General features: G+C 50.5%; 1 protein-coding gene across 1 annotated transcript in view; it reads left to right on the top strand.

Moving 5' to 3' along the window:
- Positions 1–15,421, top strand: part of NCF2 (neutrophil cytosolic factor 2) — a 28,230-nt gene that overhangs the window by 1,546 nt on the left and 11,263 nt on the right. Inside the window, exons 2-7 of the mRNA XM_007175211.3 lie at positions 1,117–1,199; positions 7,503–7,611; positions 11,594–11,728; positions 12,609–12,716; positions 13,009–13,068; positions 14,512–14,555. Coding sequence (XP_007175273.1) covers positions 1,117–1,199; positions 7,503–7,611; positions 11,594–11,728; positions 12,609–12,716; positions 13,009–13,068; positions 14,512–14,555 — 539 coding nt within the window. The remainder of the gene's footprint in view (positions 1–1,116; positions 1,200–7,502; positions 7,612–11,593; positions 11,729–12,608; positions 12,717–13,008; positions 13,069–14,511; positions 14,556–15,421) is intronic.

The following is a 15,421-nucleotide window of genomic DNA, read 5'->3' as shown; positions in this document are numbered from 1 at the left end:
ATGAAGATGGAGTGAGGCACCAACTATTTTTTTAAATTAATTTTTATTGGGGTATAGTTGATTTACAATGTTGGGTTAGTGTCTGCTGTACAGCAAAGTGAATCCGTTATTCATATACGTATATCCACTCTTTTTTAGATTCTATTCCCATATAGGAGGCACCAACTATTAAAGTGCTGTGTAACTTCACACCACTGTGTAAATGTTAGTCCTTATTTTTACCTTTTACTGCAAGTCTTTGCAAGGTGGTGTGGCCAGACGGCTGACTCGCCGGCCCCTTGAAAGGGCTAGTTGCTACCACAGCCATTCTCACCCTGACAAAGAGGGAGAGATAGGCCGCTTGGTACACCTGCAGAGACTACCAAGCCTGCCTCTGGCTCCAGAGTGGGCAGACAGGAGTGCAGGAGGGCTCTGCATCTGGCTGGAGGGAGAGGGCCCCCACCTCCCCTCCAGGGCCTGCCCAGGGGCTGAGCAAACGGCACCGCAGGTGCACCGTCAGGAGAAGAGGTTGGCAAAGCTCAGCAGCTGGTCTGGGTGCAGCTCTGCCAGCAGGGCCTGTGGCCTCCGGCTCGCCCACTCCGCCGTCCACCCTTCGTCTCCCTGCTCTAGGTTTCTCTTTGTTTTCTTCTGCTCTGGCATCTCATTCTTTCTTTGGTTTCATACTTGAGTCCTCACTCCTGGCATTTTCTATGCATTCTTATTTGTTATTATTTAAATTGTATAATATTTCAAAACAGTGAACAAAATGGCCATAAGAACACACATACAGATAATTACCTTAATTGCATAATATTTCTGTAATACATTTATAAAATAAATATAACGCTGTATATAACATTTTAATTAGGTTATTTTCAAATTTGATTACTTTTATTATTTTCATCCTGTCAGTAACCTTGAAAGGCAGATTTGAATATCCCCATTTTACGGAGGAGGAAACTAAGGTTCAAGGAGATTAGGTAAACTGCCTCAGGCTGTGCCACTAGGAAGTGACAACACAGGGCATTCTGACCCCTCAGCCTCCGGTCGCCTTCAAGACACCATTCTCGTGACCCTTCCTGCCTCACCCTCTGGCTCATCTCACACCTCCTCACAGCCTGTCTGTTCTCCCCACAGGCCTTCACCCAAAGCATTCACCGAGACAAGCACCTGGCAGTGGCCTACTTCCAACGAGGGATGCTCTACTACCAGATGGAGAAGTAAGTGGTCCAGTGTTGCACAAGCTGGAGGAGTGCACAGAGAAAGCCCGAGGGGGTCTTGGTGATGCCAGACGTGGTGTTTGAGCAGTATCTCCCCAGCCTCTGTTGGGAAGCATGACTGGACCTTCTCTGGGAAGTTATGCAATCAGTCAGCAAGAGGCAGAAGTCCTCTCTGGGGTGGTAAGGCAGGCCTGCTGCCCAGTTATATGGCCCACAGTGAGCCTACATAACCACCACAGGCTAGGTGTGGTACCCACCAGTGTTCCTGATGGGTCAGCCCAGGTGGTGATACTTTGTCCCTCAAGGGAGCATCCATGGTGGTCTACTACTACGAGGTATTGAGCCGTCACACAATGACGATCGTCATGAAGCCACACCAAAACCTCCCTTCATTCCTGCAGAACGTGTTTGCAAACACCCGGTTTAATCCATTCAATGAGATATAATTCAGCCACCACGGTGAGAACACAAGCAACATTATATGTACAAGAATATATTAATACAGATAAATAAGTAGCATATGTCTTAACATAGAAAGTTCACCATAGATACTAAATTTAAAACAGATTTCAAAATAGTATGTATAGCCCAATTCCATTTCTATTTTGCAGAATAGTCTGAAAGGCCGTAGACCAAACGGTTGTCAGCAGTTCTCTCCAGGCGGTGAAATTATAGGGATTTCCGTTTTCTTTATCAGCCTTTCTGTACTTTTGGTGCATTTACGGTCAACACAAGATATTAGCAAAAAAAGACAAATAAATAGAAAATGAAAGTTAATCTCAATTCCCACACCCCTCCCCCAAATATCCCAATAACATACAAATAACAAAGAAAACATATTCTAAGCATCAGTTTTAAATGTTTTAGGGGATGGTGAACTGACCCTTTGTAGAAATTGTCCCATTAGTGTGTATAAGTTCTAGTGAAGACGATTCAGCTCAGGCTCATGAAGAACTTTCAAACAGTGAAAACGGTCAGTAGGGGCATGGTGTGTATGTATGTGCACGACAGGTGAGGCAGGGCGTCATTGGTGGGGCAAAGGGGAGGCTGTAGAGGTTGTCCAAGCACTGGGGAAGGGGTGGGCTGGGCTCTGATGCTCTACATGCAACCCTGGAAGACTTTGATCTTAGGGTTTAGTCAGAAACCAAGCCTGCAAGGCCGCTATGCAGAGCTGTTGCTAGGGGCAACCACCAGAAGAAGCTCAGAGGACTTGCAAGATGTAGATGCAGTTGATTACCTGAATGGGTAAGAGCAGGGGTGAAGTCTCCCCAGAAGAAGAACCGCAGACACAGAGGCAGTCTGAGAAGAGAAAGCCTTGAACTGAGAGAGGCAATGCAGGCCTTTACTTCTTGGCAGCATCATGCCTCTGTCTCCTTTCTTAATGCTCTCCTCCTTCTCGGTCCCCCCTTCCCTCATCCCTGCTATCCTCTGGGTGTATAGGGTATGCAGGCAGGTCTGAGCACAAATCCTCCAGTTGATCTTAAATCTCAAAAGACAAACTCTAAGGCCATCCTTTAATTAGTTCTAATCTAACAACCTCTGATGAGGAGAGACAGATGGCGAAGAGGGGAGCCTCCCAGAAGAAATTTCTACGTGAAATGCCCGGAAGTCCCAGAATCTGAAAGGCTCATATACTGAGTGAGTCAAAAAGACCTCAGAAAAATCCAGGAATAAGACCCAGGATTCAATTAGTCTGTGATTGATAATAGTTCAATCTAAGAGAAAAATCTACCAAGTTTTATCTTTAATTCAATAACTATCTATTGAGAAAATAATGTAAATAAGGCACGATTCTCAGCCCTAAGCTGCCTTCTTTTCTTTCGCTCAATCCATAGGCGTTGGTGTCCTCCCCTCCCCAAGGTTCAGCTCTTGACTCTGTCTTTTATCACTATAACAGTGGTTGTCAAATAGCAAAATATATGGGCTATCTTCCCCCCAAAACACGTACAAGCACATACGTACTTTTATGTACAATTTCAGAGGGTTCAGTGTCCCCTGAAAATCATACATGAACCCTTAAGGATCACACCCTCTCCTGTTGGATTAATCTCCATCCGTACCCGGCCAGCTACTAAGTGTCCACCTGGGATCAACCCAGAATGTCTCTTTTCCTAAACCTGGTCAAGTTGACTTCTTAAATATCTTTTAGATGCACCCATCTCTCTCCCTCCCTTCCAGCACTGCCCTGGAACTATTGCAATCACTTCCAAACTGGTTTCCTAGCGACCTGTCTTGCCTTCTCCACCCATATCCCAGAGTGATCTTCTTAAAAAAAGAAATGTGATCTGTTTAAGACCCTCCGCTGGATCCCATTACTACAGGATAAAGGGCAGCTTCCCTTGCCTATTACTCTGTGGTTCAGTGCTGTCCACCCACTCACCTCCTCCGGCCTTTGCCCCAGGCACACTCACCCGCTAGGGCGGCCACCACTCTCTTTTGTGCGTCCTTTTATCACATCTGTCTCCTCTACGACGGATATGTGCCTGTATATTTGTCTCCTCTACTGCTCGCAAGGGAAGAATACTTCTTCACTCTGGAATCCAGTATAGTATTAAGACTAGCTTTCAGCATCTAGTATAGTATTAATAAATGCTTATGGAATTATTAAGTGAAAGCAGGTGAAATATATCCTCTGCTTCAAGGAACTTATACATTAAAAAGGGGAAGAGGTCACAAGCACTATAACCCAAAGCAGAATGGGACAAGCGCTATAGGAGATCTTTTTAGATAAGTGCCATGGGGACTTGGAACAATCGCTTCGTAATGAGTGGGTTAGCTTCAGATTACAACAGGACTTGTTTGAAGGTGGTGTTATAGATGTTTTTTCTCTCAGCTTTTCCCACTTTCAGAAGTTGTTGGGTTGCTCTTCTGTCGTTATAAAGTTCCACCAGAACGAAGGTAGAGTCGTTCTGAGCAGGCAGGTCAGGGCTGAGGACGGCTGCGGCTGGCTGTCTCACCTCTCTGACCCCCGCCTTGTCATCCGAAAGGGGAGGGAAGCTCAAAGTGCCTTTCAGATCCTGGCCTTCTGAATATTAGGGCCCTGATAATATAGCGAGACCCTTTAGGTGAAGCTGCCCAAAGAGGCAACACAGCAGAGCCTTTTCCCTGACGTCTGAAACGGGAGCGGGCATGGCCCCAGCCCCGGGGCGTGGAGGTGTGTGACATTTCGACTCCTCTCAGCTGGCTCAGACTCTGTCCATTATCCGAGTGTGTGGACTGCAGGATTCTAGTCTGCACGGGGGCGCTGACGGAGCAGGAACCGTCGGGAACTTCGGCAGTTACCGAGAAACCTTTCCAGGGAGTATCACAGACATGAGGGCTACAGATCCTCCCAGGCTCAGAGCTGGTGAGAAGCATCAGCGAGTTTGCCACCACGCTGCCAAGCAGCCAGGGCAGCCGAGGCGGGTGACATTCCCCAGGCGGGTGTGTGCGTGAGGAAAGCCCTCGGGCCCAGCCCAGCAGAGCCTGTGGGGGGAGGGCGGGAAGCTTCCAGCACCTCGGCCTCGTAGGGGACGCTGTGCGTTCCAGGTGGCACAGAGGAAACCTCCTGCGGCAGAGCTGGAGGGATGCAGGGGCCGCACAGCGCGCTGCCCCCAGCTCGGGGCTGAAGGCTCTTTTGGAATTTTCATCCTGAGCTCAGTCAGACCCTGTGCAGCAGGAAGCAGAGCTGTGTGTCCAAGCAGATGCCCCAGGGGAGCAGCTCCCGGTAGACACGGGGGTGCTGAGGAGAGGCTGGCAGCCGGCGGTCAGGGCGATGCTGTCAAAGACAGGTTTAAATACAGACATCTAGCAGGGGGACACCCACGCCGTTTTAAACACAAAGCAAGCCTTTTGAATAACGTCAGTTCTTTCTTTCTCCCTCCTCCTGGGCCCAGATCTTTAACCATCCCGATGGGCAGAATTATGAGGAGGATTTTGTTGGGCTCATTAAACCCCAGGGAGACACAGGCGTTGTTACTTCACAGCTGAAACTCAGCTGCTGAGCCCGCTCGCCAGAGAGGCAGGTACACCCGCAGGTTAGTGGTGACAGCACCTCACGCGTGCCCTGCGAGGACCTTCCACGCTCTCACAAACAGGCAGTGGAACGTGAAACGGGACACCTGCCTTTCCGCCTGCCCGCTTCTTCTTGGCTCAGTGAGTCGGAGCCAGTCACCCCATCTTCCGGCTTAGAGAGAACAGAGTTGCTGACCTCGCCCCCCTTCAAGGGAATGCCTAAAAGGATGTGTAAATGACTTGAAATGCTTCTTGCTTCTTAAGGAATGACCTGCCTGCTTTTAACAGGTTTTACAATCAGCTTTATTAACAAGGATGTGTTAGAGGAAACCATCCTTCTGTTTCAAATGCAGGTCTTCTCCTGCAGCTGTTCCTCCTGCAGCCCCTGCAGCTGTGGGACTTCCTTCCAACCAAATGACGACAGAATGTCCAGCTTCCCTCCCCCCACCTTGCTGCCACCCTGGGACCTCCTGGCCAGCCTGCCCTCCTGGCCCGCTCCAGGCTTCCCTGAGATCAGTGTTCCAGCTTCTACAACTATGTGTTTTTATCTCCTGATAATAGTTAATACAGTATACAGTGTTAAGTAAGCATGGAAGAAAAGGTTGCTATATGAATTTCATTGCCAGTTTTAGAGCTGGATCTACAAATATTAATAATAATAGTAAATTATTATATATATTAATATGTATATTATATTATTTATATATATATACATTAATAAAAATAGTAAATTACTGTGTGTGCCAGGCACCGTCCTAAGCACCTGAATGCTCTGTGCTATTACTATTCTCTAATTCTAAAGATGAGGAAACAGAGAAATTAGGTGACTTGCCCTTTGTCACTAGATAGTAAGTGGCGGAGACAGGACTCCAGTCTGGGTGGGTGTGACCTCAGAAATGAGATCCAGGGGCACATAGTAGTCAGCTCCCCATGTGCTCTGCTCCTTGAGTGTAATATGCTCCTTGTAAACAATGCGCTCCCTGTAATATCAACGTGGAAGCTGAGGCCAGGGAAGCAATTTGCCAGGGTCTCCCAGTTAGCGGCGGGGCTGGCCCCAGTCTCTTGGCCCCTGTCCTAGGGTGCCTTCATTACCCCACACCACCTCTCGAGGGTCCCCACCAGCCTGTGTCCAGATCCAAGGCTTGCCTTCAAGAGAAGCCACACGTGGCAGCTCTGGGTCAGACAGCGGCCGGGGGACTTTTGGTTCCGTGGCCTGCTGGGAGCCACCGGACAGCCACATTTGTTCCTGCCAGGCCAGGGGCTGGCGTGGGGATGGGGAGAGCTTGACTTTTGCTGCTTCTACCCGCTGCTGCCTGGCAATGGCTCCCCCCCACCAGGGCATCTGTGGAGGTCAGGGGCAGGCCGAGCAGGTCTGGTCCAGGTCCTGCCCACGCCCCCATGGGCACTATTTTTTTAAGTGGTTTTTGGGTTTTTTTTGTGTGTTTGTTTGGGGGTGTTTTTTTGGCCGCACTGTGTGGCATGTGGGATCCTGACCAGGGATCAAACCCGTGCCCCCTGCATTGGGAGCCCGGAGTCTTAACCACTGCACCACCAGGGAAGTCCCGCCCATGGGCACTATTGATATGGTCGGCCCTGTTCTCCACCACGAATCCCATGACAGCCGCCCTGGTCCACCTTGAGCCAGCCAGCACAACGCCAGCCCAACAAAGCAGAAGGGCAGTGCCAGAAGTGTTAGAAATGCTGTCTGGCTTAAGTGATGGTTTCTGTTTTCTTTTTCCCAAAGTGTGTGGAGGAGGAGGGAGGGGACAGGAGACTACAAAGGCCACGAAACCAAGAGCTAAGCTGGACTCAGAAGAAGCTGAAGGAGAAGGCCCTGGGCAGGAGGGTGATGCCGGTGGTTGTGAGGAGGGGCCCCCTGGAGCTGCGTCAGGCTGGCCTGGCCTCCGGGTGGGAAGCAAGGCACAAGCCATGCTCTGATCAGCCCCGTGGGGACGTGGAGGCCAGCGTGTGCTGCTCTGCTTAAAGCTCTCAGGGGAGACTGAGGCTCTCTTAGGAAGTGGCAGGCTGGTTGTCAGAAAGGTGGGAGGTGTGTGCAGTCAACAGAGACAAAAATACCTCTGCCTGCCTGAAACTGGGAGGCTGGCAGGGTTGCTGGCATGCACAACCCCAGGGGGTACCGTTCACACTGGGTTCTATGGAATGCTGGGGCTCAGGATTGGCGAAAAACTAGAGAAGGTCAAAAGAGATTAGACAGGCTTCTTGTCCTAGTGAGACGGATGGGCAAAGAGAAGCAGACACACATTTTATTCTTTATTCCTCCGTGCCTTCAACTGGTTTCTTTCCCTGCAGATATGATTCTGCCCTTAAAGACCTTAAGGAGGCCTTGACTCAGCTTCGAGGGAACCAGCTGATCGACTACAAGATCCTGGGGCTACCGTTCAAGCTGTTTGCCTGTGAGGTGAGGAGGAAGGGCCCAGCCTGGGCAGGAGTGGATGCTGGCTGAGGGGCAGCTGACAGTTGAGATGCACGTCAATCTGTTGACACATCCGGGAGCCTGGAAAAGGCACTTCGCCTCCCCTGCCTTGGGACTCAAATTTTTCCCTTAAGAAAAGACTCAGATCAATTGCTTCGGGCTCCTCATGGAGTCCTCAGTTACCTGAGAGCATGGATTTTATTAATGTGAGGCTCAAAGGACAATGTAGAAATGAGTTTGCTGGGTTCTCTGAAGGGGGAGGCTTGGCTGCACACGAGTATGTTGGCCTGTGAAAGTCGTCATAATAATTTGCATAATTCAGGTGAACAGGCAATTTTCTCAGCATTATACTGACAAATCCAAAATCACGGGTTCACTCGCCATACATAACCTGCCTTAACCCTGCTCAGTTCCCAAGTTCACACTCTTTGCGATGAATGGTCTGGCCCCATGTACTTGGTATATACCCAAAGAGAGAGTGAGGACAATTTAGCACCAAGCTGTCCCCTCCTGGTCAGAGAACAGCTCAGAGCACACAGTTAGGAAAGGTCTCCGTAGAAGGATAACTTATGTTCTGTATGACATAAGACGGAGAGGCATGTCCGGCTGTGACTTTATAGGTTCATGTACTTTTTCCAACCCACCCTCTCCACTCCTGTTCTAAACCCCAAATATATACCAGTAGCTTTAAAACTAAAATTCATGTAAGTATCATAGATCTTTATTTAGAAGAATTGGTGAAAAAATGTCCCCTTGTTTTAGTTTCTCAGACAGGAGAAGCCAAGTGTCCCCAGGGTCACTCAGGGCTAATAATAGAGTCCACAGCTGCCTGGGCCCCTGGGGACACACGTCCCCATCCCGCCCTGTGACAGGATAGCGACTTACTTCAGTTCTCCCAGACTAGGGAAATGAGGCTTTTCGGTGGGAATTGGCTGGCATTTGGCCAGCTTCTAGAGTACCGTCTCTCAACTGTGGTCCTTTTGATACGTTGGACCAGCTCATTCTTTATTATGGGGACTGGCCTGTGCATTGTAGGATGTTGAACAGCATCTCTGTCTTCTACCCACTAGATCCCTACAGCACCCCACCCGCAGTGTGACAACCTAAAATGTCTCTAGATATTGCCGATTACCCCTGATTGAGAATCACTTACCCAGAAGCTCTAGAGAAAGAATCTTAGAATGGTACCATCAAAGCAGAATTCCATGGGAGGGACGTTCCCCCTCTAGTTGGAGTTGAAATTACCAGGGGGCAGGAAATACTGGCTGTATGGGCTTCTCTGTAAGGGAGGCTGGACTTTTCAGGGTCCCACACACCACATGGGACACTCCAGTCACTTCCCTACTTATAAAGCCACCCCTCCCTTCCCACCAGGGTTCTGAGAAATCACACCATCCTTTTTGAAAAGAGTCTGGGGCTTTTCCAGTCATGGAGTCATAAAAACCTGTTGCTAGAAAAGGTCTTAAGGGCAGGTGGCTGAGAACCAAACAGGAAGTTTTAAATGGCCTCGAGCTCTCCTTTCTTCCTGCACACATGGTCAGGGTTGGGCTGGGCTGGCCAAGCATGTATGCAGAGGACAACAGCTCATTGCTGCTCAGAAATAGCCCAGGAAGGGAGTCTAGATCTCTGTGTCTGGGCTTGGTCCCTGTGTCCATCGTTCAGCACCAGCCACTAACTCTATGGAAAAACCAACCATGCCCCCATCCATACTTGCCTTGATAAACCGTCCTTTTTATCTGGATGAGGCCCTGGACCAAATCGCAGTGTGGGTGGCAGACTGGTATAGAGAAGTGTATTAATTATCTGCTGCTGATTACCAAATTGCTCTACAGCAGAGTGGCTTAAAACAATACCGTTTATTCTCTCACAGTTTCTGGGGTCAGGAACCCAAGCTTGGCTGGGTGGTGCTGGCTCAGAGGCTCTCATGAGGTTGCAGTCAGGATGCTGGCAGGGCTGCTGTCATCTGAAAACTTGACTGGGGCCGGAGGATCTACTTCTAAGGTGACTTAGATGCCTGGCAAGTTAGTGTTACTGGTTGTCAGGAGGCCTCAGTTCTTTGCCACATGAACTTCTCCATAAGGCGGCCCGAGTCCTGTCATGACATGGACTTCCCCCAGAGGAAGTAATGAACCAAGAGAAAGTAATATGGACCATCAGTGTCTTTTATAACGTAGCTTCAAATGTCACACCCCCCTCATTTCCATAATATTCTATTGGCTACACCTGTCAGCTCCCTTGGACGTGGGAGGGTGAGAATCACGGGATCCATCTTGGGATCTGGCTGCCACTAAAGCAAGGACTTTGGGATCAGAGAGACAGTGGTCAGATCCCTGCCCAACACTTACTAGTTGTATAAACCTAGGGAAGTTATGTGTCATTTCCGAGCCTCAGGTTCCTCATCATCTGTAAAGAAAGGCTGAGTACTTACCTCATACACATTTGCTAATAAATTCACTCATTTTTGCATACATTTATAGTGCCTGCTAGTGTCAGGCAATGGAGGTCCAGGAGTCCACAAGCCAGTGTCAGCAGCTCATGGTCACGTGTAATGCAAGGTGATAAGGTTAGGGCAAGAGAAGTGCTAGGCAAGGACTATGGAAGCACAGAAGTGAGGCCCCTACCTTGTATGATGGTTGTGGGGTTAGAGATAACGCAGATAAAGTGCCTGGCCCAAAGAGGCGGTCAGTAAATGGTATCACTGATACCAATGGTATCAGGCAGCACTGATTTCCAGGAGCCCCAAGTTCTTCGTAGATTTAGCCTTCTGACTGCAAACACAAAGCATCCCCAGATGGCATCAGTCTGCAGACTCGGCCCTGTGATCTTCCCCCAAACCATGTGGGCTCTCCCTGAGAAGGCAGGCGAGACCTCTTTGCTCAGCCTCCCCGCAAATCCCGAGATAGTTCCCCAGATAATAGTAATGAGAGTAATGAATAGCTATGCAGCACCTAGTATGTGCCAAGCAATTGAACTCAGTGCTTTATGTGAATTATTTATTTCTTACAAAAATCTGGAGGCAGGAAACGTTATTATCACCATTTTATAATGAAGCCGAGGCCACATACTAGCAAACAGCCCTGGGGTACCTCCACTGCACTGCCTCCACGGGTTACAGCTTGGAAGGCCAACAATCCCCTTCTCCAGCCAGGCCTCAGTTAACCAGCTCTACCTCCTCTCTGAGGCCCTGGAGAACTGCCCACACCCCACCCCGGGGCATCAGGCTGTGACTCCCATCACTTTCACCTGTGAAAAGCTTGCAGCAGCTCCTGGCTGTTCAGTCATCCTCCGTACATGCTGCAAGGAACCCTAAGAACTTGCTGCACTGTTGTTAAAAAGAAGTAAAGTAAACCCTACTTGTTAGTTGCCATCTTGATTTTCTCCCACCCCAGGTATAGTGCTGCCCTGGGTTTGTATCGAGCCTCTTTCCACCTCCAGTGGACTTTTGCCCATAGAGTTTCCTCCTGCCCGTATGACTACATCACAGTCTTGTTACTCCTGTGTTCTGGACAGGGTTCTCTTGGTGCTGATGCCGAATGATGCATCTGGAACCCTCTCTCTCTCCATCCCACACCTGTCCAGTCTTTGAGCGCTGGCTCAGTGGCAGAAGCCGGTCTGGGAGGCCACAGGCCTGTATTTTATTCCCAACTCTTCAAGGGGCCTTGAGCACATCACTGTTCTCAATACCAAAACCACACAATAATTCTCGTCCCCTCCTGACCTACCCGGCTGTTGAAAGAATGCACACGATGTTGGATTTGTGCATTACATGATGTTTTCTTCACACCGTCCTTGTGCTAGATATAACTCAGGAGCAAGATTGATTGTAGTTTGGATATTCCCAGGAGAGCTGGGAAAGGGAGAAATGTCACCAGGCAACATTCCGGGAACACACGTGCAAGCTCTCCCCTGCGTGGTCCCTAGATTCGGAGCAGCCTCAAGTTTTATGTTGTGGCCTGTGCTTTTCTAGGTGTTATATAATATTGCTTTCATGTACGCCAAGAAGGAGGAATGGAAAAAGGCTGAGGAACATTTAGCATTGGCTGTGAGCATGAAGTCTGAGCCGAGACATTCCAAAATCGACAAAGCCATGGAAAGTGTTTGGGTGAGTGCGCTGGGGAAGCAGGTGGCTGGAGGATTTGTTTGGGTTTGTGTTTGTTTTAGTGCACGTGCGGATCGGGAAGTCGTAATCGTGGTGCTTTTACCTCCTCTGAACTCTGGGTAACACTGATCTTGGGGCGTGTTTCCATGTGGGATCTTGAATCTGGAAGTCTGAGAAGCTGGGGCCTAGAGTATGGGACAGCAGAGCCCTCCTCATGCCCCTCTGAGGGGCGCCTGGTGGCAGCCGGGGATGGGGGGAGGCTGGGGGCTGGGGCCAGAACACAAGGACAGAGGCTTGCTCACCCCTGGGTCCTCGAAACCTGGCTCTGTGCCAGGTGCATGCCAGCTCTCAACAAAAATGCATGGATTATATGAACGAATGGTGAAAAGTATCCATAGTTTGAGTGCAGCTGGGGATGAAGCTGGTTTTAAATAAGATTTTTAAACACCAGGAACAAGGGGCCTCAAGTCAGTCTGTACATGCCCATCCACGTCTGCGGACACCAGTCCCAAGAGAGCACTGTCATGGGCCTTGCTTGGGTCCCGGGCCACCTTTGTGGTTGTGGTGCCTCCCAGGCCATGAGTGACAGCCCTGCCTGAGCCACACAGAGTGGGAAAGGGGCAGCTCCCCTAGGAAAAGAGCGTGCTGGGCAAGCAACACCCACAGATGTCCTCATGGCCTCTCGGTGTAAGGCGATTGTGAACCCAAACGGTCCTAACTTAGACACGCTGAAATAATAACAAGTCCGGCCCTGCACATTGAGAAAAAGTGCTCTTGTGAGGTTCTCTCAACGGATCCATGCATCCATTCATTGAGGGAGGTAGGACAAACACCCTTAGCCCCATTTCACAGGTAATAAAAGACGATGTTCTCTGTGTTTTAGAAACAGAAGCTGTATGAGCCAGTGGTGATCCCTGTGGGCAGGCTGTTTCAGCCAAATGAAAAGCAAGTGGCTCAGCTGGTCAAGAAGGATTACCTAGGCAAGGCCACGGTAAGTGAGGTCACTTAGCGTCCCCTGAGATCCCTCTGGCATGGGCCCTGTGGAGCAAGGGGGGAGGGGCTCTTGGGAAAAGGGCACCTGCCCTGTGGTTCTGCCCTGGGAGAGCAGCAACTTCTAACCCAGAGGGTCAGCAAGCCCATCCTTAGCCGCCCTCCACTTCCGGAACCAAGTACCCGTGAGAACAGATCCAGGGTGTGAGAAAGGAGGGAATCTTGGGGAAAACCACGGAGGGATGGGGAAGCATTGCTGACCGAGCCCTCACACCTTCCTTTCTCAATTTCAGGTCGTGGCATCTGTGGTGGATCAAGACAGTTTCTCGGGGTTTGCCCCTCTGCAGCCACAGGTGAGGCGGTCCTGTCCTTCTCCACGGACCGAGGTCTCCAGAGCTCTCTGTGAAACAGCCAACTGGGGAGAATATTTGTGCTCAGCTGCCTCGTTTTAAGGGCTCCTTCAGCTGAGCTCTCAGTGCCTCTGAGGGTGTCTGCATGACCATCCTCTGTCACGGGTCCCATGACTGGGCGGGGGGATGAGGCAGTTTTAGGCTTAATCTCAAGTCCTCAGGAAGCAACACTCCTGCTTCTCCCCAGATGCCAGGCTTCACTTCTCTAAGTTCTAAGAGAACTCCTGGGTGTATCGTCTCTCCCGATGTCTTGACCATTCTCTCAGGAAATTGAAACACAGCTAGGGAAGGCTTTTTCACAATGCCTCTTCTCAGACACAGGACACAGGGGCTGGTAGGGGACTCCCACGGGGCCCGGGGCCTGAGGCCGTGGCTCTTTTGGCTGCATCTGTCTGCCAGCGTGCAGGAGATTTCCTCGGGAACACAGGTGGGGGGCCCAGGGTGAACCATCTTTCTGCTCAAGCTGGGCTCAGAGACACAGTTCCAGATGGATTAGGTGACAGTGGGTCTAGAAATGTGAAGGCAGAGCTCCCTTATGAAGGGAAGAGGGAAGGGCCGGCTAAGGAAAATTCCAGCTCTGCTGCAAAAGAACCATGATGGGCAGGAGTGTTGGTCCACACTAGCAGAGGGAGGGGTTTCTGAGCGTGGCAACCACGGTCCAGTGTCCACACTCCCGGTCACGCCGAGAGCAGCGGTGACAGCGTCCCGGGGTCAGGGAGATGACCGCTGGCTCAAAATGGGACCGACACCGGGGCACTGGAGGGTAAGATAAGCAAAGGAGGCGAGCGAGAGAGGCAAAATTCTTTGACCTCTTTCTTCACCATAACGTTGAAGAAAGCCTTGCGGGATTCCCTTGGGCTTCAGGGCAGCCAGGGGACTCCCAGAGGGGAAGAAGCCCGGAGAACTGGGCTCCGTGCTACTCAGTGTAGAACAGGGAACACACCTCAAAAGGAGAGTCTTGCCTGCTCAGTGGCCCTTGGGTTCATTTTTAAATACCCACGAGTGTCATGTGACAGAGCAGACAGTAACTATAGAGCAGCGCTTTGGGAAACTGTTCCAGGAAGGGGATGGAGCTCGAGGGCAAAAGCACCCTCATGACACCGTGTTGCTCTGTGACAGCTGAACTCCAGAGACCAGGTGTGGCTCAAGATGAATTGCTGTGCTGGTGAAACCTGGGCCCTGGGAGCTGGTGGGAGGCGTTATTTTCCAGTGTTTAGTCAGGGTACACTGTGTCCTCTCCCTAGACAGTGTTCTGATTGAGCCAGAGATGCAGTCTTTGATGTTCTGGTCTGGAAGGAGGCTTAAATTACCATTAATCGTCTGTTCTGTCTCCCCCTCCTTCGCTTACTGTCCTGCCCTTCTTCATTTCTCCTGAACGTTCAATAGGCAGCTGAGCCTCCACCCAGGCCCAAGACCCCAGAGATCTTCAGGTAAGTTAGATTTAGACCAAAATGCAGACTATCCAAACTCCAAGCCTGAACTGATGGCAACAAAGGGCTGAAGAAGGTGAAGCTGGGGTCAGGGGCCAAATCTTGTGGAATTTAGCCCAGCATGTCGGCTCCTCCTGCTTTCAGGGCTAGAATGGAGTGATGCAGAGGACGGAGCCCTGGCTGTGGTGGGGTCGACCGTGGGTGTCTGGCCACAGCTGCGTGGTGGCCCCGTGTCCCCAGGTCAAGGTGCGCCCAGAGAGTGAGGGGTTGTTGCTGAAGTGCAGCAGTGCCCGTGGAAGGTGGCCGCTGGGGGCCGCGCGCTGACCTCAGGGTGGAGAGCTCTCTGCGGCCGCAGCCCCCTCGGAGGAGGGGACGCCGGGCTTCTGGAGTCAGGCGAGCAGAGTGGGAAGCTGGGACGGCACGTCCTTTCCTGTGTGGGCGTTTTTCACTGCCTATTTGCACACGTTTCCTGAAGAAGGAAGAGGAAGGACTCAAGAAAAAGAAGTCATGCTTCTGTAAGATGAGAAGCCAAGAATGACATAACCTACAGCTTTCTTAAGAGTTATCTCTAAGTGAGGAAGCAAGCCTAGCTCCTGCACCCGATAGGGAAGTGTGTCACAAAAGGTGAAAAAAGTATATAAAAGCAACTATAAAAATCAGGGGGCTGGATTAGCTCATTCCTAAACTCTCCATTTGCTGGTGGGGGCAGTATCCCCTATATAAATGAATACGGTGTTTGGAAACAAAAGGAGGGGCTGAAGGGAAAGGAAGGAGCAGAGTGGGAGGGAGGGAGAACAAGCAAGGCCAGAGTGAGTGGAGGGCGCGTGGGCCTGCCTCAGTCACACGTTCCGGAGTGGCACAAATGG

This window comes from Balaenoptera acutorostrata, chromosome 1 (assembly GCF_949987535.1).
Source record: "Balaenoptera acutorostrata chromosome 1, mBalAcu1.1, whole genome shotgun sequence".
In the NCBI taxonomy this organism is placed as follows: domain Eukaryota; kingdom Metazoa; phylum Chordata; class Mammalia; order Artiodactyla; family Balaenopteridae; genus Balaenoptera; species Balaenoptera acutorostrata.
This window is presented reverse-complemented; position numbering and strand designations above follow the sequence as displayed.